Source organism: Zootoca vivipara, chromosome 2 (assembly GCF_965207765.1).
Source record: "Zootoca vivipara chromosome 2, rZooViv2.hap1.1, whole genome shotgun sequence".
NCBI classification, from domain to species: Eukaryota; Metazoa; Chordata; class Lepidosauria; order Squamata; family Lacertidae; genus Zootoca; species Zootoca vivipara.
The window spans coordinates 33,914,600-33,939,797 of record NC_142584.1 but is presented as its reverse complement, the minus strand read 5'-3'; the positions used below and the strand labels follow the sequence as shown (position 1 = coordinate 33,939,797).

General features: G+C 42.6%; 1 protein-coding gene across 4 annotated transcripts in view; it reads right to left on the bottom strand.

Moving 5' to 3' along the window:
- SEC14L1 (SEC14 like lipid binding 1) overlaps positions 1 to 25,198 on the bottom strand; it is a 61,576-nt gene that overhangs the window by 27,903 nt on the left and 8,475 nt on the right. For 2 of the 4 annotated variants that reach the window (XM_088661615.1, XM_088661617.1), the window contains exon 2: positions 4,428 to 4,518. In XM_088661615.1, the coding sequence (XP_088517741.1) occupies positions 4,428 to 4,490 (63 nt within the window). In that variant the 5' untranslated portion in view covers positions 4,491 to 4,518. Of the gene's footprint in view, positions 1 to 4,427; positions 4,519 to 8,002; positions 8,257 to 25,198 lie in introns of those variants that run through there. The other 2 variants (XM_088661616.1, XM_035104569.3) reach the window with 2 other exon arrangements.

Below are 25,198 nucleotides of genomic sequence, written 5' to 3'. Positions count from 1 at the left end.
AATAAAGAAATTTTGGGAAGAAATCCACTTTGAACTAGAAAAAATGTTAAGAATCTCATTTATTAGGAAACCAGAGGCATATCTGTTGGGCATTACTGATTCAGATATTCCTAAAAAATTTAAAGATTTTTTTTGTATGCAAAAGTGGCAGCGAGAGTTCTTATAGCTACAAGGTGGAAGAGCGACATAATTCCTTCTAGACAAGAGTGGATACAAAAATTGACTGAATATGCAGAATTAGATAGTCTATCTGAAAAAAAATTGAATTTGTATCAAAATGGGAGGCCTTCAGAGCATATCTTAAACAGAATTATACCATGTTAAAATCTGTAGCAGCTTTTGAGTGATCCCAGCAGTTTTTATTAATTGCTTATATAAATATAAACATTTATAAATTGTGAAAATGTTAATTTCTTTCCTTTTCCCTCCCCTCTTAAGTAGTACCCCTTTTTGGAATTGTTTTTGTGTGTGTATGTAATATGCATGGAAATAAGCATGAAAAAAATAAAACAATTGAAAAAGAAAAAGAAAACTGATTTCCTATTCAGGTGCCAGAAACAGCCTCAATTTCATTTTGTGCTACATTTCTCGGTTATTTTTTTTATAGACTGAAATAGGGGTAGTGAATCTTCAAAACATAAGCATCAAGGCAGGTTGATGCTAACCCCCAACCATCCTTTTCAGCAAATACTTTCTGGAGGGAGAGACTTTGGCAAAAAGGCTGGAAGCCAATAAAACACCCAATCCACAATGCAATAACTAGCCTCTCCCTTAATTCATAGGAGTATAGTACAAAAGCAGAGTTAAGTTCCCCACAATTTCTTTGGCTGTTAATAGAGGAACAGAAACTCCTGCGTTTTACTTAAGCTTTCTTAAGAGTTCTTTTTATGTAATCACTTACTGTAAAATAATGCTTTAAATCTGACATTTAAATAAGTTAAATGAGGAAGAATGCTCTGAAATAAGAATAAGGAGCAGTGTAACAGATACAAAATCCAAACACACTCTGATTTTTCAAGTCACAGGATTCCAAGGCTAATTTCATGATCTAGAGACAGGGCTTTTAAAAAGTTGGCTGATTTCTATGCAGCTCCCATTTTACATTGCTGTGCCAGGAGCCATATATACATAAAACTTAGCATGCTTAATAGTCTTAAAAACAAAACAAAACTACACACAATATTTGTAATTTGAGAGGTCACTTTTCTCATTTTAACAGCCAACTATAATCTTCAGGTAACTAGACATGTGGTTCTCTGCATGTCAGCCTAACATTACACTAAAGCTGCAATTCCACACCCACTTACGGTACATAGGAGTAAGCCACAATGAACTCAATGGGACTTACTTCTGAGCAGCCTGTATAGGATTCTGCTGCAAATAAAGGTTGCACTCAGGAAATCACATATGCAGCTTTAAAAGAGATGTAAATAAGGCCTCCGCTTTGCAAAGAACTTCTGTCTCACAGGTAGTGTCGTCTTCTCCAAACCCTCAACAACCCTGCCAAGATCAAGTGCAGCCACAAGCCTAAGCATACTACACTCAAGAAAAGTCTCATTTTTCGATACAACAATCTTATAAAAGCCAAAACTACTATTAGCCAGCATTACAGAAGCAACAGACATCAACAGAACTGAACTTCAAGCCAATATTTATGGTGCCTGCCAGTCAGACATTTGCTGATTTTTTAGCAACTCTTGACAAGAAAAGCTTGCATCTTCCATCTTCAGCATCAATAAAACTGATTAAAATCTATGTAGACCAATCCTGCTCTATTGGTTTCTGGCTAGGCCACACTTCTCCCCTACTAAAGAAAAGAATCAATATAGTTAGCATTATGAAGCATGAAGTAATGAAGCCTTTTAAAGGTTTCCTAATTACATGCAACACTTTCCCTTTTTGAAATCTAATTCCACTGAAAAGGCTTTTGCTTGAAAGAAGAGAACAGCGCAAAGGAATTACCACCACCTTCTCTTTCAGTTTCCTTCTCAAAAAACATTCCTACTCCACCCTCATTGTTATCAAGCCCTGACCAACTTTGGCTGCAACTCCTCATCAGGACAAAGATAACGTTGTTTAATCTAGAACTGTGTTGCTATACTGTACACATATTTGCAGGACTGAGCTCAGGGAGTCTAGTTTTTAAAATAAATCACTTAGTTGCATTACAGGGGTATTTTTTTATAAAGCACCCCTTCAGCCAAATTCTCAAATTTTAAGTGTGTATTTTTGAAATGCATCTGCTGTTCAGAGCTCAGTAGGTTATATATTCCAAGCTTGAACAAATCCATTAAGCTGTTTGCACTGCTCATGCATGAAACCCATTTACGCCAGCAATAAAGAGCTTGCTCTTGCTAGGTTTTGAAGATATTTACAAAGATATTGGTAAACTTGGTTTCGTCTTCTTTTCAACAGGCTGAACATTTTCACTGCATATATGGGGGCTTCTAGGTATGATGCACAAATTATGTTTTACACAACTAGAGCAGAACTCTACATACAGTACTTATTATTGTATACTTATTGCAAAGATGTTTGCAATATATGGCTAGTGGGCCATGAACAAAGGCTTCAAAGTGAAGCCCAAAGCTTATGCTTGAAACCGCTGAGAACTCTCATGTCTCCATCTTTCATAGACAAACCTCTGCCTTAAAACTGTAAGCAGAAGTACCAAAAATACACATTATTTTGCTTTGGTGCCTAGTGATTTCTAACGTCACTTTATTTTTTGAAGGTGGTTTTTTGGGAAGTGTTGGAAGTCTTTACTTACCAATAACAAGTCTCACCCTAGCAAGTGTTCACATTGTTTGCTGCCAGTCCATTCCCATGAGGAATTTGGGAGGTGGGGGAGGGAAGGTTGGCCACTGTGTTAAGGAGATACCATTACCAGGCTAAGATTTCTCAAGGACTTCTGAACAAGGATACTTAGTAGAATTTCCTAGATCTAGGATACTGTTTCCTGAACCGAACTTTGTTTAAGCCCTTGTGCAAAATGAGAAATAACAACCCCTTCAGCATGTCCACAAACATGCACTTTTATCTGCAAACTTGCTAAAAGCATCAGCAGAACTTGACTGAACACATCTGTCTCATGTGCTCATCGGCACAATTTCTGTCCTTAAGATGCATGCTCAGGGTTGAGACATGTTGCCAACAAAACTGAAGTTCTATTAGCATGGTTGGGTTTTGTTCTGTTTTTTATTAATCTTGCTGCCTTCTATGTTCATTTATGCAAATTCCTACAAACACAAAAAGGATGGCTTCAGCTCTCTTTCTCACTTAACCAAACCCTAACTTCTTTTTGACCCCTATTCCCATGAGTTATCATGCTATGCTCAGTTAGGATGTTTAGAAAATAAAATATAATGGTGGTAAGATCTCTTCCCCCCCCCCAGATTTCAACATCACTTCAGACAAGGTGTGCATAGACAAGTCACAGGAATGTCATTACAACTGAGGAGACTTTAAGAAGGAAAATCAGATTAAATACATGCATTAATATCATCACTTAATACTGTCTTAATGTAGGAGTTCTTCTTCCTGCTCCTATACTTGTGCTGACGTATCTCCAAGTCATAGGTATAAACAGTGCCAACTTGAACTGATCCTCTTTACCAGTGTTTCAAATATATCTTGGCACTATAGTCAAAAGAAGCTGTTTTGCACAGCATGTCCTGGTGATCTGCTTAAAAGGCCATTGCCAACACCTTCAGACTTGCTGTGCCTCCTACAACAAGTCTGTCGGAGTTCCTGCTAGGCTTCAGAGCAAGAGGTTTTTTAAAAGTTACAAATACGTATTTCACTCCTCCCCAAAGACGTTGCTTATCTCAAGACTACACTAAGAAAAGATATGTGCAACATCGCAATGCCTAAACCATATGCTTCAGTGGCTTCAATTCAGACATCACATCAAACCATGGCATACCTAACCAAAGTCTGAGAGCAAACCATAGTCTCATATATTTTAAAAATACAATGGCTTTAGAGCTGCCTGACTGCTTTTGTTTTTCATCTAATCTGATCTCTAGATGCAACAGGCTCTGGGGACAGAGCAACAACCATAACTATTGTTTATCAACTCACATATCATGCTAAAACTATAGCTAAGTTTCATTAATCATGGTTTGGTGTGGTGATGGAAATGATCCCATGAACTGCCTAATCTAGATGAACAGACAGCAAGAAACACAGAACATACTGTTCTAATTTCCCTCAGGTATTTCTCCAGATCACCTGCTGAAACTTTTCAACCATCATATCCTGGAGCAAATGTGAAAGGCCTGCCTAAATTATTTGTTAACGGGAAATTGCCTTACATAGCACCCACTTCAGAGCAAAGATACCCCATGGCACTCAGTTTTTATTAACCAATGTTACCCACCCAAGCAAATGAGTAATTTATTAATATATTATAAACTGATACTTACAGCCATAATTAACTCAAAGGGCTTCTTATACACCCTCACGGGAGATTGGTATTTCTGCACCATGGTTGCACAGAGTTAGTACTATACAGATCTGGGAAAAGAGAACAAAAATAGTGGGAAATAAATGCATTCATTGACACTAATTTAAACAGTTACCATGGAGACTTTTTGCATGTTCCTTTCCATCACCAAAATTCCACATCCTGATGACATATGCAAGAATATTTTGAGGACTAAGAACTCAAGGTCAATAATTTCTACTGGTGGTGCTACTATCAGAATACGTTCACTGTTCACCACATGTTTAAAAAGGCAATAGCCAAGGTCATTATCATCATGGAATCTGAATAACTATACTAAGTCATAAATTAGTATCATTTACATGGGCTAAAATATGTGTGTTTGGGGGAGGGGTACTTAATCTACTATTTTAAGCAACACATTTCTGGCTCAATTTATAATTTCACATTCAGAGGATGGCAGAACACCATGCACAGTTACTGATACAGACCAGGAACAAGCATTACATCATCAACCACAGGAAGTACAAAGCAATATTTGTACTACGCATGTGTTTTCACTTCAGCCATGGCATTTCAAGGTTGTGGTCCTCATGGTTTTACATAAGCTTGAATACACTAATAAATGCATTTGAAATAACCAATAGTCAAAAGGCAACTAAGAATGCAATCCTACACCCACATATTTCCAATCACGTCTGCAAGACTCCCTGTATTATACTTGGCACCTGCACCTTGGGAGGTAGCAATTCTTATCTTTACTTAACTCCAAGAAGCTGAAAGTCAGAAAAGGATTCGTTCATCTCAATGGTGTAAGTTATGTTACTTGACAAGTGGCAAATACAAAGCCTTAGAACAGGTTTCTATGCTATGTGCTACTTAAGCATATATTCAAATAAGTTCCTCTGAAAAGGAAATTGGGGGGGGGGGTACCTTCTAAAAATACAGTATGTTCTCATACTAAAACTAGCAGATCTATATAATGTAAACAAAATAGCCACAGACTCAACAACTTTAACTGGAAAATGTAGCAGGCAACTTCTTTTTTAAAAATGGGACAAGGTACTGTATATTGAATATAATGGGGAAACTAGGAATAAGATTTTATTATTACTTTCTCTATTGATTTTTCCCATTAAAGTGGCTCTGAACAACATCTGTTTTTAGCAAAAAGTATGGAAATTATTCAGTATACCTAGAATAAGATTTTTGAATTGATATCTAAGAGTGACATGTTGCAAAACTGTAAATAAAAAACTGACCTATTTTGAAATCTAAATGCAACATGGGCTAATTATTGAAATTTAGCTCAGTCTTTCCCCAAGACTCAGGGCTGGTACCAATCATTTTAATAGACAGTAAATATTTTAAAGTTACGAAAAGAATAATGAATATTTCATTCTTATAAACACAATAAAGATGGTAAGTAGTAAAATAAATACCTTCCAGGCATACATTTGGTATATGTTTAGTTAATTTACTTCTGCACAAGCACACAGAAGCTGATGAAAAATACAATGCTCTACAGATAATTAATTGCCACTAGGGCACTTAGTAGGAACGCCCTTAAGGAATTCATGGGACTGAATATTACTGCCTGGTGTGTATTGCTTAACAATCAAGACTTCTTCCACACACACAAGAATGTACACAAATCTTGTGTACACAGCCAACATAAATGGGTGTTAGGAGGCCATTCTATTTATTATTTATTATTTGTCCCGCACCCATCTGACTGGGTTGTTCCAGCCAGTCTGGGTGGCAAGGACCAGTTTCTACAGCTACAGAAAAAAGTCTACAAACGGCTGCTTTTCCAAATTAGCTTCAGAATGCCAATGGAAGTTAACAGTCTCTTCCAAGATTCCAACAATAATTCTGTAAGCAGCTAAAGGGAAGAATGTTGGAGGAAGATCAACTCCCTGCAACACAGTGATCGGTTTGTCAGCAAGCCACCAAACCATTATTCTTAGGAAGCTAGAAAGACAAGAACTGAAAAGAAACGTTTGGTCACAGTATTTTTGACACATCTAAGCAGAAAAACCCAATCCAAATAATGATAAAGTACAGGCTCGAAACAGTTTTTTCCCTCTTTCTCACCACACTTGCAGCCTGCAAAGCAGTCGAGAGCAGAAACAGAAAAAGTCATCAAGTGTGACTAAGTTTGGGGTCTATTTATTCTGAATTCATCTACCACAGACTCATAGAATTAAGTGACTTTAGCAAATTTTAATAATCTCCTGTGCACTGTAGCCCCTTTCCAGCAACTGAAGTTGAAAAGGCAGGTTTTAATGGGACAAATAACTTTCCCTAAACTTAAAAAAAGGGGGGAAGGGTTTAAGAACCACAGAAGAGAATCAGTGAGCAGGGAGGAAGCTTCCCAAAGATTTGGCCACTATCCATCTGACTTATTTGGAGGTAGGGCAATTGTTTTAGGAGCCAGCTAGGGAACAACTGCCTAACTTCAGAATATGCAAGCAGAAGAATAGCATAACAAACAAAAAGCCACAGTGGGGGAGTGTGGTGGGGGCTGGATGAGAAAGAAAGTAGTATTCTGGGGCAAAGCAAAGGGCACTCAAGTAAACAAAGCCCGAGTTTGGGGTTAATAAACTGAGAAGAAAATTAAAAGAGAGTAGGGAACAGCCAAGAGCTGCCAGGGGACAAAGGGGAAAGCCAAGGCATTTTAAGGACAAGCGTGGGGAGAGATCAATGGGAAAGAAGCCAGAGAAAGACAGCAATGGCACATGTGGGAAAGCTGGAAGAGGGAATGTGAATGTGAATATGGGGAAGAGGTACAGTTTGGGTACCAGAAAGTGGTGGGTGGAAGGGAAGAGGCAGGCAGGCAGGCAGATAGAGGAAAGGATTGCGGAGGTAAGAGGTAGGATGCACTGAGAATGCTGAGAGTCAGGTAGAAGTGGGAAGCCAGGAACAGGGAAATAAATAAATAAAATAATGATATCCCGCTCATCTGGCTGGGTTGCACCAGCCACTTTGGGGCAGAGAGGTAAGGGGGGGGGAGGATAATCCTCAAAAGAGGCATAAGCCAGAGAAAGAGAGGGAAGTCGTGGTGACCGAGAAGGGGGGGGGGAGGAGCTGAGGAAGAGAGAAGACCCTGAGAGGGAAGGCAAGCCAGGTGTGGAGGGACTCGGGAGGGGCTGGGCCGAGGAAAGCAGCTGAGATTAGGCGAGGGAAGAAGGACCGAGAGGAGGAGGAGGAGGAAGAGGAAAAGGAGAAAGAGGATGGGAGATGGCCATAGGTGAAGAGGAGGAAGAAGAGCGAAAAGGAGGCGCAGGGGGATACCATATTCGTGGATGGGGGGGGCAGCTGGGGGAGAGGAGCACTGAGGGTGGGAGTCAAAGGGAACTGGGGGGGAAGAGAAGGTGCTTAAAAGGGGAAGGGGAAGGGGAACCCGGGGGCGGCTGGGGGGGGGTGAAGGGGGCCTCCTCAGGGGGTGGGGAGAGCAGCCCGAGGAAGACGCTGTTTGGGGAAGCGACGAGGGAAGCAGCCGAGCGGATGAACGGAGAAGCCGAGCTCCACCGCCGCTGCCGCGGGACCCACCTTCTTCTTCTATTGCCAAGGCCGGCTGGTCTCTTGTCTCATGTCGACTCTCTGCTCGGCTCCCTCCTTCGGGTGTTGCTGCCCCCGCCGGTTCCGGAGGGGTGAAGAGGAGGAGGAGGGAGGGGGGAACAGAGAGCGGAGACGGCCCGGCTCGTTGTTAGCCAGTGACGGAGCAGAGGAGGGGCCCGGCTGCCTTCCAACCCGTGCGCCTGCGCACTGTGAGGAGGCGAGAGGACGCTCCACCCCACCCCTGCACCTCTTGTCTGCGCATGCTCCCAAGAGGCGGCTCGCGCAGGTTGTATGGAACGCTCAGAGCGAAGGCGCGCAGCTGTTTTTGCGCAGCAAGTGGGGTAGTTTCCACCGTGTTGCTGTGGCAGCTGATTGGTATAGAGAACGACGCTGAATGGGCGCAGTCGATCGAGCATGGCTTTCGTCCACCAGCAGAACATTCGGAACATGGTGCAATGGCACTTTTATCTGAATAGCGTGCATCCAGCGAACCACAGCTGGGATTGTTTCGGTTATAACATTTCCCTCTTTTTTGTGATGTGTCTGTACTCCGATCTGTTGGTATTGTTATTTCCCCCCTCCTTCTGTATATCCGATTCATTCATAACTGAAAATCAGTAAAACTCAAATTAAAGCAGAGAGAGAGAGAGAACGCCCCTACACTTTCTGGAGCCGGCTCACTCATAAGGCAGGCTGAAGTAGCTGCCGCCAGTGTCAAAACACCCCTCCCAACTGGTGGGGGCAGGGGGCAACATTCCCAAATAAGTTTGCTTCTAGTCTAGGCTACTGAATTGTGAAGCAGCTGGCTGCACAATGCCTGAAGGACAGGCAGGAGTGTGGGGCACAACTGCCCCTAGGTTCACAGACCTTTCTGCTCCCCTCCAAAAAAGGTAAAGGTTAAAGGGGCCCCTGACCATCAGGTCCAGTCGTGTCCGACTCTGGGGTTGCGGCACTCATCTCACTCTATAGGCCGAGGGAGCCAGCGTTTGTCCGCAGACAGCTTCCGGGTCATGTGGCCAGCATGACAAAGCTGCTTCTGGCGAACCAGAGCAGCGCACGGAAACGCTGTTTACCTTCCCGCTGGAGCAGTCCCTATTTATCTACTTGCACTTTGACGTGCTTTTGAACTGCTAGGTGGGCAGGAGCTGGGACCAAGCAATGGGAGCTCACCCCGTTGCAGGGATTCGAACTGCCGACCTTCTGATCAGCAAGCCCTAGACTCTGTGGTTTAACCCACAGCACCACCTGGGTCCAAGTGGACTCCAAATTCCCACTGTCTGTGTCATGCTTACTTATTTGTGACTATCATGTCACAGGCAGGTTGTCCACCCATATGACCTTTTATTTACGCTCAAAAATGTGAAAGAACATAAAACATCATAATTATGTGTGACACAACATCACGCACATAAAAACCTCGTGTTCATTTGTACTGTGTATACAACTTACCGATGTGTTACTTTAAATTCATTTTAATGTGACACAGTACTGTACAATTATATGCCATGCATAGTGTTATGGATGGGGGACTGAGCTGGATTTTCTCTTTGGTTCCCTTTCATTTTGGGGATTCTGTTAGTGTTAAACAGGTTGGACATGTTTTGCTTGTTACAGAAATTGAAGGCGGGTTACTCTTAATTACTCTCTGTATCAGTGGCCAGCAAAGATTTCCATGATCTGCCTCACCCCTGCCACACATATGTGTGTAAGTAATAGACCTGGAAAACTGAGTGGCTGCAGTGAACTTTGGGTGCCTAGTGGAGGATTTGATGCTGTGCCTTCACCTACACTCGACCTGCATATTTTCAAATAAAGACCAATATTACAAAAGACCAGTAAGCCTCATTTGACCTTATTCCAAAAGAAGTAAAATCACTACTTGGGGAATTGTGGTAAACAATATTATAATCCTATATAATAAAGTCCAAGTGTCTCTGCGTCCAGTCCCTGGCATAGCTGCCAAGTTTTCCCTTTTCTCGCGAGGAAGCCTATTCAGCATAAGGGAAAATCCCTTAAAATAAGGGATAACTTGGCAGCTATGGTCCCTGGGTTTGTGCTACTGCGCATGTGCCCCACGGGGATGAGAGAGACATGTCCCCGACGTTGCTAGAGCAACAGGTCTGCTCTAGCACCCGTTATTTTAATGGGCTTCATGATACTAGTTCCATAATAAATTAGCACAAGCTGGATTTTGTTTGTTTTTAATACCAGGATTCAGCCCTAGAACATGTCAGTTTTTAAAAAATTAAAAGTGCCTCTGAGAGCAGATCATCTGTGCCTCACCATTGAAAATCTGAGCTGATGCAAGTGAACTTCCATGTAAACTTCAGCAGCTGTACCTGCTGTGTTTTTGCTTCAGTCTGCTCCAGTCCTGTGCTCTTCATCCCAAAGCCAAAACATCTAAGCCTGCCAGCTTAGTGTGAGCAAACACTATTCTTATAAAACTGCAAGTTTCAGAATCTCATTGCAGCATCCTTGGAACAGTAGAGAGTCTGCTGTTTTCAGGAAGACTTGTGGGAGTTAATCATGCCCCAAACACAGCTCTTCAGGAGGCTGGTTTCACCCCTACGGTGTCATAGACCAGGAAGAATTTTGCTTGTCTTAACACCCTATAACAGGCAAATTTGCATGGGCATGTCAATGTAATGCTACCCAACTATTCACTGGGTCAGATACGTGGGAAGGAATGTCTCAGAGGCATGTTCTGCAGGGAGCATTCTTATATTTGGATATTTTACTTCTGTGCACTTGACTGGGGATTCTGGGACATGTTCTGGTGTTTGCAGTCTAAGCCTGGTGAACTTAGCTGTCAACTCATGAGAGTGAACCCTACAACACTCCTAATGCACCAACTGGTTTTGTGTTTTGGAAGAGAAGCTTGAACCTGGTGAACAAGCTCTCTTTCAAGTTGCCCACCGTGTTAGTGAGCTTCTAATTAAGCAACTTCTGTTAAGCTTCTGCTCAAGTCCAGAGTTCCTAGGAATGCAGCTTGAAAGCCCAATGCCGTATTTTAAGAATCGGTCTCTGTGCGGTTACTCAAGAAAACAACTGTAAATAGTTCTCATGCTTTTATGGGCGGAGTGGGGAAATCAGTATTTATATTATTGTTGAGTCATTTTTTGTTAGCCTCAAGGGAGGAGCAAGTTTTGTTTTGTTTTAATTAAATATTAGCCAATGTGTTTGTCTGTAACCAGAAAAGGGTGAGTGTAAACGGTGTAGACTTTGAAATCAAGCCATAATAATATTCTTCCAGATACAAACTTTTACTGCTTATTAATGGCCGTTGAGACAGAATCTGGCATGAGTTATTTAGGTTGTGACCCTCACATGGTTCCTTCTCACACTGCCAAAATTTGGGATTTGGTTTGCTGTTCTGTGCAAGAATTTCCTTAGTTATTTTTCCTTTCCCCCATCAGAAGTTCTCAAGCTACTGTTAACAAACTCTTCCTCCAGAGTAATGAATATTTGACTTGTTTTAATATATACATATGCTCCAGGATTACTCTTAAGAAAAGTGATTTACTACATTGTAGTCTCTTAATTTACCAAAAAACAAAACAAAAACAAAAACCCAATTCCTGTGCCTTTAATAGCAGCTTAAAAACATAAGAACCACCCAGCTGGATCAGACCACTCTAGCAGTCAATCTTTCCACAGTGGCCAGCCTATGGGATGCCCACAACAGTCCACAGTACTTGTGCTCCCCAGCACACAGTTCACTGCTATTGGAGGTAAGGTAGATAGTGGCTGTTATGAGTTTGGGGTAACAAAGCCAGTGGAAGTGATGATATTCCAGCTGAACTATTTAAAATTTTAAAAGATGATGCTGTTAAGGTGCTACACCCAATATGCCAGCAAGTTTGGAAAACTCAGCAATGGCCAGAGGATTGGAGAAGATCAGTCTACATCCCAATTCCAAAGAAGGGCAGTGCCAAAGAATGCTCCAACTACCGCACAATTGCGCTCATTTCACACGCTAGCAAGGTTATGCTTAAAATTCTACAAGGCAGGCTTAGGCAGTATGTGGACCGAGAACTCCCAGAAGTGCAAGCTGGATTTCGAAAGGGCAGAGGAACCAGAGACCAAATAGCAAACATGCGCTGGATTATGGAGAAAGCTAGAGAGTTCCAGAAAAACGTCTACTTCTGCTTCATTGACTATGCAAAAGCCTTTGACTGTGTCGACCACAGCAAACTATGGCAAGTTCTTAAAGAAATGGGAGTGCCTGATCACCTCATCTGTCTCCTGAGAAATCTCTATGTGGGACAAGAAGCTACAGTTAGAACTGGATATGGAACAACTGATTGGTTCAAAATTGGGAAAGGAGTACGACAAGGTTGTATATTGTCTCCCTGCTTATTTAACTTATATGCAGAATTCATCATGCGAAAGGCTGGACTAGATGAATCCCAAGCAGGAATTAAGATTGCCGGAAGAAATATCAACAACCTCAGATATGCAGATGACACAACCTTGATGGCAGAAAGCGAGGAGGAATTAAAGAACCTTTTAATGAGGGTGAAAGAGGAGAGCGCAAAATATGGTCTGAAGCTCAACATCAAAAAAACCAAGGTCATGGCCACTGGTCCCATCACCTCCTGGCAAATAGAAGGGGAAGAAATGGAGGCAGTGAGAGATTTTACTTTCTTGGGCTCCTTGATCACTGCAGATGGTGACAGCAGTCACGAAATTAAAAGACGCCTGCTTCTTGGGAGAAAAGCAATGACAAACCTAGACAGCATCTTAAAAAGCAGAGACATCACCTTGCCGACAAAGGTCCGTATAGTTAAAGCTATGGTTTTCCCAGTAGTGATGTATGGAAGTGAGAGCTGGACCATAAAGAAGGCTGATCGCCGAAGAATTGATGCTTTTGAATTATGGTGCTGGAGGAGACTCTTGAGAGTCCCATGGACTGCTAGAAGATCAAACCTATCCATTCTTAAGGAAATCAGCCCTGAGTGCTCCCTGGAAGGACAGATCGTGAAGCTGAGGCTCCAATACTTTGGCCACCTCATGAGAAGAGAAGAATCCTTGGAAAAGACCCTGATGTTGGGAAAGATTGAGGGCACTAGGAGAAGGGGACGACAGAGGACAAGATGGTTGGACAGTGTTCTCGAAGCTACGAACATGAGTTTGACCAAACTACGGGAGGCAGTGCAAGACAGGAGTGCCTGGCGTGCTATGGTCCATGGGGTCACGAAGAGTCGGACACGACTAAACGACTAAACAACAACAACATGAGTTTGGGGTGGGAGAGCAGACTGTAGGCGAGATCCTTCTAACCCCTGGATTAGAAGCCAGGCTACCTTCCTGTGTTGAAGAGACAGCCTGGGAGATTGGCCATTAAGGAAAACAAAGGAAAGGGGCTCTGCAAATGGATGGGGCCCCTTCCCCCAGCTCATGGTTTGAAAAACAAAAGACCAGAGCAGAAAGTGTGTGATGCAAGCCAGAAGCTGTGAGAGTAATGTTTTATTTCTGTTTGAATCCAAAGCTTCCTGTGGGAGAAACAATATCATTTTGGGGTGTAAATGCTGTGAACCCCTCCATTGTAGGTTCAGGTTGTATATATGTGTGTAAATAAACCATATATCATAAAGACACCACAGTCTCTGCTGTGCCTCATTCTGAAAGGAAATACCCTGGGTGACCACCTGGAACCCCTGGAATCTCGCACCACTCAGAGATTGGGGTGGCGTGCAACAGTGGCCTTTCCCTCTTAATTTGTCCAAGCTCCTTTTAAAGACAGCCAGGTCACCTGCCAAAATCAGAAGATGAAACCTTTCATGATATTGGCATAAGCATCATCACCTGTTAACACCTGCAGATCAAGCTGTTGAAGGCAAATGAGCAGGGGCCTGTTTAAAAAGTTGGCAACATTACTAGGCTATGGATGTCATCAGAGAGCAATGTGAGAGGAATGAGGAATGGTGGAAAATTTCCAAGAGTAAGTTACTCTGTCTCTGATTGTTCAATAAATACTTTAATCTAGAACTGATGTTTAATAAGCCACAGTATATATATGCAGTCCCAAACTCCCCTACTGATTGTATCCTTTTTATGAAATCACTTTAACTACTGTAGTTTCTAAAATTACTTTATCTTTCCTTATCTAATATGTTGTAATGAAATGAACTAATTTCTATATGAAGGATAATACAAAAGGTTCCCAGCATTATAATGTAATGTATGATCTTTTTTTTGGCATAAAAATACATGGTATTTCAGTTTTCCTTATTCATGTCAGGGGTTTATAGTTCTTTGTTTGGCAGGATTAAATTATTCCTGGGCCATATGTGGCATATTTAAAAGCTCAGCTTGCGAATGGAGAGATAGATTTTAAAAGAGAAGACGTCTCTATAGATAGCATTTTAACAAAGCGTTAACATTTTTGTGTGTGTGAAGTATAAGGAAAGTAGTTTACCATTCATCACTATCTTAAATGTTCATCCCCTGATTCTAAAGAAAAACATTTTGATTTAAATTTAACATGTTGCAATGAAACCTTTCCCGGCTCCCTCAAGAGTGCAGAGTGTTTTGTGAAAACAAACCCATATTAAGCAACTCTACTTTGCTTGCAACACAGAATGAGAAACACAGATTCTCATTATGTAGTCATTTCCTGAAAGTAGGACACAAGCTTCTGAAAATGGGCACTTTTCCAAATCAGCAATTTCTGGATTGGCATCATATAACCTCAGCACATTACATCATCTTGCTGTTGCGTATAAACCTATCCGGCCAACACAAGGTACCTGTGGCTTCTCATTGGATGGTTGCTTATTCCCTCCCTCCCTCCCTCCTTCTAGTTAAAAATTGGCTCTAGCTTCCTCTTTGCTGCAAATACCTGGAAGTGAGAGGAGAAACAGTTTGCCTTAGGGTAGGGATGGGGAAGAATTGATGCTTTTGAACTATGGTGCTGGAGGAGACTCTTGAGAGTCCCATGGACTGCAAGAAGATAAAACCTATCCATTTTGAAGGAAATCAGCCCTGAGTGCTCACTGGAAGGACAGATCCTGAAGCTGAGGCTCCAATACTTTGGCCACCTCATGAGAGGGGAAGACTCCCTGGAAGACCCTGATGTTGGGAAAGATGGAGGGCACAAGGAGAAGGGGACGACAGAGGACGAGATGGTTGGACAGTGTTCTCGAAGCTACGAACATGAGTCTGACCAAACTGCGGGAGGCAGTGCAAGACAGGAGTGCCTGGCGTGCTCTGGTCTATGGGATCACGACACGAAAAGACGGACACGACTAAACAACAACAACAACAACAACAACAACAACAACAACGGGATGGGGAATGTCAGTCCGAGGGGCCAAATGCATCCCTCTAGGCTGGTCAAGTTTTAGTTGGAACTTTCACCAGGTGCCCCACTGCCCCTCCTCCAATCCTCATGTGTTTTTGCTTGGCTGGATATGTACTTGTACTCTGATAATTATTCTTTCCTGCATAGATGGGAGGGAGGGAAGGAGGGAGGGAGTTTAGAAGCTAGCCTACTGCTCAAAACTAAAAATGACATTTGTTGCTCCTCTTGGGGAGAAGTTCACCGACATGTCACCCTCAGATGGTGGTCCAGAAAGCAATACGGACTTCTCAGGCTGGAAATGTTTCTGGCACAGGCGGGGGCTTAATCTGCGCCAGATTTGATTCACTTATTGCCTCCCTCCCCTCATTAGCCTCTTTAGTTGTTTCAGTAGGAAAGGTGCTCTAACCTTTGAAATTCTCTTTTTCTATTCATTCAATGCTGTTAAATCATTTTTCTTTACATGTGGCAACCAGAACTGTGCACAGGATTCCATATGTGGTTATGCTATGGATAAAATGGCGCTACAATACCCGCCGTTTTCGTTTTCAGTCTGTTTATAACATTCAACTTGCCTTCCCCCCCCTCAGCTTCTTGTACTATTTCTGATTGGTCTTCATTCATCCGTTCCCATTAAAATTATTATGGACAGATCAAATAAGTTCAGGTGTCAGCATTCTGCCTTCCCATCTTCCAAAGTCAATGTACTATTGCCCAAAGTTTATGCAAAACCAGAAGTGGCATGCATCTAAGCCCCAAGCCTGACTCATGGAGGTTATGAAACAGGGTAAGCACGTGGTCACAACAACCTTGGCAAGCCAAACCCCTATTTCCTTCCTGCAAAGCCAAAAAGCAATTCATGCCACGGTTTCCAAACAGATACAGAATTAAGTGCCATCATTCACCAGGTCTTAGGATTAATGAAGCCGCAAAGCATAGAATCATAGAGTTGGAAGGGACCACAAGGGCCATCCAGTCCAACCCCCTGCCAAGCATGAAACACCATCAAAGCATTCTTGACATATGCCTGTCAAGCCTCTGCTTAAGGACCTCCACAGAAGGAGACTCCATCACACTCCTTGGTAGCAAATTCCACTGCCGAACAGCTCTTACTGTCAGGAAGTTCTTCCTAATCTTTAGGTGGAATCTTCTTTCTTGTAGTTTGAATCCATTGCTCCGTGTCCGCTTCTCTGGAGCAGCAGAAAACAACCTTTCACCCTCCTCTATATGACATCCTTTTATATATTTTAACATGGCTATCATATCACCCCTTAACCTTCTCTTCTCCAGGCTAAACATACCCAGCTCCCTAAGCCTTTGACCATTTTGGTTGCCCTCTTCTGGACACGTTCCAGCTTGTCAGTATCCTTCTTGAACTGTGGTGCCCAAAACTGGACACAGTACTCCAGGTGAGGTCTGACCAGAGCAGAATACAATGGTACTACCATATTTCTTCCCTTGATCTAGATGCTATACTCCTATTGATGCAGCCCAGAATTGCATTGGCTTTTTTAGCTGCTGCATCACACTGCTAACTCATGTCAAGTTTGTGGTCTACCAAGACTCCTAGATCCTTTTCACATGTACTGCTCTCAAGCCAGGTGTCTCCCACCCTGTATTTGTGCCTTTCAATTTTTTTGCCCAAGTGTAGTACTTTACATTTCTCCTTGTTAAAATTCATCTTGTTTGCTTTGACCCAGTTGTCTAATCTGTTAAGGTCATTTTGAAGTATGATCCTGTCTTCTGGGGTATTAGCCACCCCTCCCAATTTGGTGTCATCTGCAAACTTGCTCAGGATGCCCTCAAGCCCATCATCCAAGTCAGGCATCCCCAAACTTCGGCCCTCAAGACAGAACCCTGTGGCACCCCACTAGTCACTACTCTCCATGATGAGGAGGAGCCATTGATGAGCACCCTTTGGGCTCGGTCAGCCAGCCAGTTACAAATCCACTGAATGGTAGCATTGTCTAGCCCGCATTTTACCAGCTTCTTTACAAGAATATCATGGGGCACCTTGTCAAAGGCCTTGCTGAAATCAAGATAGGCTACATCCACAGTGTTCCCTTCATCTTGCTGACATCATAGGAAATGGCACATACGCACAAATGGAGGCAGTTTTGATATAATTTAAATGAAATGTCAGTTCTATAAATGTAAGCCAAATTGGAATTTTGCCCGAATTTGAGATTTGGTCAAAATTACAACTATACATGATGAATAACAGCAACAACCAGGGGAAAGAAAGACATAACATCTTACAAGGACAGGAATAAACACCACGGACAGAATAATTGCCATACACAGGAAGAACAAGGATATAGTTTGAGTTCCTCACTTGTAATTTTATAAATCATTTAATATGTCAACACAAATCGGAGTTATTAATATTGCAGTTGTTGTATCAGTGATTATCACCAGAATGTAATTGAAATTAGCAAGTTTTTGCAATGCAGAAATAAGGAAAATCATCAAACCATCAAATCTAGCAATCGGGGGCCCACTTTATCTAAATTATATAATTTGGTATTTGAACAATTGGTATTAATAACTGTATTATAAATTGGTATTATTATAATGAGGCTATTATTGGACCGTAATTGAAAACTAATACAAAATTATTTTTTTTAAAAACCCTATAAAAGCACACCCTTCAATGTTACATTCAGGGTTGTTGTTTTTTACTATGGAACTTTTGGAACCAAAGTTTGAGAGATCGTAAGCATTAGTAATTTTAAGTGTTATATGTCAAGTTGCAGGAGTTTTCACCACCCCACCTCCCAAAAATCACCTGGGTGGAATGGGAGGACTGTGGTGCACAGCAGAATGAATGGTTTGAAATAACATTGTTGCATAAAAATGAATGAATTTAGAATAACAGCTCCAGACAAAACAGCTTGTATGGAAGCATCCACCATTTGGTTCTTTCATCACCAACAGCAAACATCTCTCTAATTGTCATATGTTGGCAGATGACAAGAGCTAGGAGAACAAAGGTGGGGGACACAGAATAAGATCAAGATTTCAACATTTCTCTGAAGTTATATACAGGAGGGGGAAAATCCTTTCCTGTCTTGAATACTTTCAGGGATTAACAATACAAGCATTCCACGTTTCTGTACTCAGAAATACATCCCTTTAGTTCAGTAAGTTTCTATGAAATGCACAATAGAGCTCTCTCTCTCCAACACACACACACACCTTGTGGGATATAAAGAAATGTGTCCTACAAACTGTAATTGGAGGGGCCTTCTGAGAAGAGACAGAGGCTGAGTGAATTATCGGAAGGATGTGAGACCCTATGCCACTCCCTAACAAAAGTTTGACTGAATGCTTGCAACTGTGGATGAGGCCCAGTAGTGTGTGTTGCCCCCAGAAGGTACAACATCACTTAGCTTAAAGTAAATTATCAGCAGCTGTAGGAAAATACCTGACTTTTTTGTGAGTCACCTTTTGTGGTTGTTCCGGTGGAATATAATGATCTTGTGAGCAACTCACGCAAAGTTTTCCTAGCTTCTCAGAAACTGGGAGAGGAAGTCTGGGTTGGGAAGCCCCTCCACTTCATGTGTGATCAAGAGAGAGAGAGAGAGAGAGAGAGAGAGAGAGAGAGAGAGAGAGAGAGAGAGAGAGAGAGAGAGAGAGAGAGAGAGAGAGAGAGAGAGAGAGAGAGAGAGAGAGAGAGAGAGAGAGAACCACCTGAACTAAATCCTAACTCAATGAGTCTGAAACAGAACAGGATATGGTCACGGAGTGGGGTGGGGAGCGCAGCTGTAAAATTTCCACTTAAAAACTTCCTGCCCAACTCCTCCTAATAAACCATTAGCAGCTCAGCCATAAAAAGAGGAAAGAGTCACACAGAGAAAAGCTGAAGGAAATAACATTTATAAATTATGTGCATGAAACAAATGTGCATATTATGCTCATTCTTGCATTGTTTAGTTTGCTTCTTTTAATTGTGGGGAGAACAAAGGCACTTCACCTGAGCGCTGGAAAGCATACTTCCCCAAGCACCACAGACCACATATTGACTTTTGAGAGCTCCTCAGGAATGCCTCACACTTCCCAAACTATGATGACTGAGAAAAAGACAGCTAAGAAGATGGTCAAGAAACTAATGATATCACACCCAATACCACAATCTATAGGTTGTCTGTGCTTCTGTGGAATACATATTATTATCAAGACTCAAAGCAGGCTCAAAGCAAAAGCAGCCATCAGGGTGAACAGAAGGATATTGAAGTTTTTATGTTTCTTTTTAAACAAAATATTTGCCTTCCAGTACCGTATGTTCATTATCTTTGTATCCAGCTTTCTGAGGGCAGGCAAATTCAAGGTGGCTTACCAGAAGCATGTTCACCAGTATAATTTGCTGCTTCTGAGGCTTCTTTTGTGCCAGGAAGCAAAATAATCACATTCCCTTTCAGAATTTGCTCAGAAAAAGAAGCCAACAATTGGCAGGCAGTTAATGGAAAGGTGGCTGCTGTATATTTTGCTCCTTACCTCAGTCCTGAAGATTTCTCTGGTTTACAAGCCCAGATGGAAAGTTACCAGCCAACCCACTGAAAGCAAGATACACATTAGTGGCTGAAAACACCATGAGGTAATTTCCCCTCTGCTGCATTTCAATGGGTATTTTTACCTTGCTGTCCAGACCAGAGAGGGTGTGGGGATGTCTTTACCTGATGCACGTTACCCAATTTGTTTCCCTGCACTCACACACCCAAACTCCAATAAAGCTGTCATCTGCGCACACAGCAATGGATATATGAAATATACACACCTCAGCTCAACTGCAGCTGACTTTTTTTTTCAAATAAGATGGAGACTGCTTTAAGAGGAAATGCATCAAATGGGTAATTCTCAAGAAACTATAGGATACAAATGGATTGCGGCCAATGTCATGCATACTCAGAAGACGATGAAGCTGGAGTAAGTGGTAATGTGGATGCAGCCATAGATGCAAAAACATCACTGGTGTCAAAAGTGCAGTTGGTGTAAGTTCAGAGACGTTTGGTAAGAAAAAATTAAAAAATTAAGAATGATTGTGTCCTGGAAAGGATGCATGCTGGAGAAATATGGTAGATAATTGCAAGTACTATGCACACGCAAGCCTGAGTTCTAAAATTAGAATTTCCAATTCATGAAAGAGATCCTAGAGTCACCGAAGGTGATCTTAGCACAAATGTTAACTCAGGATGCTGCAACTGGAGAACAGTATCAAACAACGAAGGAATACAGAGAGTAGAACCTCATCAAGCACAACCCTGAATACGGAATAAGAGAATATTGTAATGTACACTAAATCTCTCAATGCAACATGTACTAGAACTCGGAATAATGCGAGCTTAAAGAATATACATATATATATGTAGTCTCAGATCAATCTTGAAGAGGTATAAACAATCTTACACATTACTACTCAATGTCACCAGGTTCAAGGGTTTAATGCAGTGCATTGATTCTGTGTTAAATCTTGTAGTTGAGAAACTGTGTATGAGAAGGACTCCGACAATCAGAGAGCAAATGGAAATGTTAGGAATTATTGGGAAGTTGCCAATGCCCTTGAATCAGGTCTTGCCTGTTGCTGTTTTATCTCCAGGGGTACATTCCAGTTATGCCACATGTTCCTATTGCAGAGCCTAACTGAGTAAGAAGTGGAAAGTGTTTGCCATAGATGGCAATGACTAGGGCCAGTGCTTATTATACGGAAGCAAAGCAGCTTCACCCCCATCTCAGGGTAAGGGGCCTGTATGGTGCTTCTGCATTTAGTCTTTATTTTGAATTGGTTAGCAACATTTGCTCGTTTTAAAAAAATGCATTGGGGTGCAGGGAGGAGGAGAGGAATGAGGCTGGAAGAAGCTTTGCTAACTTCACACTTTTTACAGTCTGCTGACAACGGCACTCTTTGAAGCAGCAAATGGCCTTGGTCAGATTTTTGGCAAGCAAACAAATCCACTTTCTAACGAAATCTACAGCAAGTGGAATTTAGGTCACTGCACAGCTGTGTTCAGTTTATTCCCAGCAGCTCTTTAAATATTTAAGAAATGGCCGTCCAATTATGTTTTTTTGAAAACAGGCAGTGCGCTCATTCAAGTATTTCCAGGACTAGCATTTCCCTTTTCATCTACAATTCTATGGTTATATGTTTTCTAACGTTGGGATACAACAAAGAATTCCTGGTTTCTCACCATAGTTATGTCACCATTGTTATGTCAACCTGGCAGTGACAGTAAACGAGAGATCCAGGTAGAACTCATGTCACGTCCAAAGGATTCCACCACCACCTCTTGTATTGTCTGTTTTAAACATAAAGTTGCTATACTGCTTTGCCAAGTTATTCAGATGAGTTTACAACATTAAGAGTAAAATAATAAAAGCAATAGAACTAGCTTCCATATTTCTTAGGCAAGGCTGTGGTACCCACAACAGATCAGAAACAGGGCATAGCCAGGATTTATGTTAAGGGGGGCAGGCTTTATATTAAGGTGGGCAGAACCTCAGTCAGTTAAGTACATATTTTTATTGATTTAGGGGGGCAGCTGTCCTCCCCTCCCCTCGGCTACACCCATGATCAGAAACTTCATGGAGGAACTATATTAACTGGCTATAGCTGCATTTAGACCAGCTGATCTATTTCCAGGGCAAGGAGAGGCGAAGTTTTTCCTTTATCACTTCTTGACTTCAGACTTTTGTCTGTGCTGTTTTTGTGCTTCGCACACTACTGGCAGGAGCCTGGAGCCAGGGTGGGACTCCATCCCATGCATCACAACAGGCTAATTTATTTGAGCACATACAAAACAGAGCGTTGCTCTGTTTTTAAAGAACACGGGAAGGCAAGATTGCATGTTTAGACATATTCTTCAGTGTTAAGGTGATCGGTGCATTGTTACCACTGCAGTTTGGAACATGAGGAGCGCAGAAAGCTGCCTTACTAAGTCACACTATCAGTCCATCTAAATAGTATGGTCTATGACAGGGGTGCAGCACTTCAAGTCCTGGGGCAGAATGTGGCCTTCCAAGCCTATCTTTCTCCTGTTGCTGACCACCCGGTGCTATGCCTTCCTTTAACTGCTTCTGCCTGGCTGGAAGATGCCACTGAAGTACGATAGTGTCCATTGCTTGCCTATATGTAGAGATGCATGTGTAGAAACCTTTGACTTTTGCATGGGTTAATGTAGCCTACCGTACAAATGGGGACCCAGGTGGCGCTGTGGTTAAACCACTGAGCCTAGGGCTTGCTGATCAGAAGGTTGGCGGTTCGAATCCCTGTGACGGGGTGAGCTCCCGTTGCTTGGTCCCAGCTCCTGCCAACCTAGCAGTTCGAAAGCACGTCAAAATGCAAGTAGATAAATAGGAACCGCTACAGCGGGAAGGTAAACTGCGTTTCCATGTGCTGCTCTGGTTTGCCAGAAGTGGCTTTGTCATGCTGGCCACATGACCTGGAAGCTATACGCCGGCTCCCTCGGCCAATAATGCGAGATGAGCGCGCAACCCCAGAGTCGGTCACGACTGGACCTAATGGTCAGGGGTCCCTTTACCTTTACCGTACAAATGAGTCCCATCTGTTGCTCCACCCATTTTTGCCTCTGGCCCCACCCACCAATGGCATGCATCCCCATGAAGGTTGTCTACATGGCAATGTGGTCTTCAGGCTGGAAAAGGTTTTCCATCCCTGGTCTACAATGACCAGGGTTTCAGGCATTGCCAGTCCTAGTGGAGATGTTAGGAAATGAACATGGGATCTTCTGCATGCAGAGAGGGTGCTATACCACCACTGAGTTGCAGGAGGAATGAGCAAATTTGAGGTCCCCCCCATTTCTTGTTTTTCCCCCAGTCTTAAATCCAGTTCTTCACATTTCCAGATCAGTTTACAATTTTTAGGGGGGAAAGTCCCCATGAAAATCCACCATCATTTTAGTGCGGCTTTCTCCTGATTTTTGTATGCCAATTTGCCTACTCTGCACATTTTTGCAAAGCAATCTTTCCTGGTAGAATGCATTTCTGTATGTTATTTTCACTTGTATATGGATTTTTGTGAACATTTCCCCCTAGCATAATGTATTTTTGTACCCATTAATTGGCTGGAGAACAGCATTGCAAAATTGGAAGGAAGGTGAATTTCAAAGGATAGCTGTGATTTGGTTTCCATATAAGTTTCGGAACATGTGAATTAGCGAAGTTTGCCTTAACTGGGAAGTGAATCAAGTTTCTCCCTGTCCCTATGCTACTGCCCTTCCTCATGTTACCCCCTTGCTGTGCTGCTATGGTAATGGCGAGAAGCCCCAAGATACATTGCATGTTGCCCCTAGCAGAAACAGAGGCTATGCTGGGAAGGACCAATCAAGACCTTATCATTTTATGCCATCTCACATTCATAGGCACCTCTCCAAGAACTTCATTTTGTGCTGTAAGCACAATTAGACTCTAGTGAGAGCTCTAGAAGCTGGCATGGAACATGTGCCCATGCTCTCAGGTCCTTGAAGATTCCTGAAGCACAGATGAGCCTAACAAACGAATGAAAAGGACTAGGATACATGTACAGACAAAAGTATTTCATCATGAGAGAGGCTGGAGATAATTCATTCAAGATTCTTTCCTCTTTCAAATCCCCCTACAAGACCCATTCCTCTCTGACGAAGAAAATGCAGCTTCCTCGTATCTCTTCCTCCTCCACTGCCATTTGACTCACCTCCTTTTACAAGCTTGCACCTGTGTACTGTGCATCTCCTCCCCCAATTTCCTATTTTATCTGTCTGATGTAGACTATAGACTTGGCACAAACATTCAAGGCGAGATAGAATTACAACGGAACACGCAGGAAACCAGTGCAGGGCCTACTCACAGTTCCATGAAATCAACACCTCCCATATTGATGACGGGTCTTAGAGACAACTTCTTAAAGGCAAACAAGTTTAGCTGAAGAACTGGGAAAATAAAAGCACTCTTCTTTCTAAAAAGGACAGGCAAGCAACAAGCAGCCACATATCCACCTAGGCTGCAAAAGAACCACCTCCACTCATCGCTCTTCCACAATCCATGGTCACCAAACTGGACCCCAGGCTTCATCTCTTAAAGGCAAGCAGGGTGACCCCCTGTGATATATGGCTATGCTTTTCCTGGCCTGGCCAGGCCACTTCCAAATGGGAAAAATGTACATGAACCCATCTCTTTCAGACGTGTGTATTCATTTATGAGCAGTTGCATGGAATGACCTGGCTCATGTGACCTTAGTAATATGAGGATTGACCTAACTTCCACTATTCCACAATCTCTGTCATTAGAGCTGAAAAAAACTGGAGTGTTATGATGTGATTTAGCTCCCTCCTGGGACGCAGGGGGCGCTGTGGTCTAAACCACTGAGACTCTTGGGCTTGCCTTTCAGAAGGTTGGCAGTTCTAATCCCCATGATGGGGTGAGCTCCCATTGCTTGGTCCCAGCTCCTGTCAACCTAGCAGTTTGAAAGCACGCCAGTGCAAGTAGATAAATAGGTACCGCTCCGGCAGGAAGGTAAACGGCGTTTCCGTGCACTGCTCTGGTTTCGGTGATCCGTTGCGCCAGAAGCGGCTTAGTCATGCTGGCCACATGACCTGGAAAAACTGTCTGCGGACAAACGCCAGCCCCCTTGGCCTGTAAAGCGAGATGAGCGCCGCAACTCCAGTCATCTGCGACTGGACTTAACCGTCAGAGGTCCTTTACCTTTAACTCTTTTGTTTAGCTCCCTCCTATGCAAAAACTCCTATGTGAGTTTGCACAAGTAACCTACATGATAGCCTTGTGCTATTTTTCTAGAAAAAGAGGTGCCGGAACTATGAAAGCCTCTCTTGTTCTGTTATAATGGTAATGGCACTACTTGCGTGGTGCTAGAACTGAGTTCCTGCTAAAAAAGA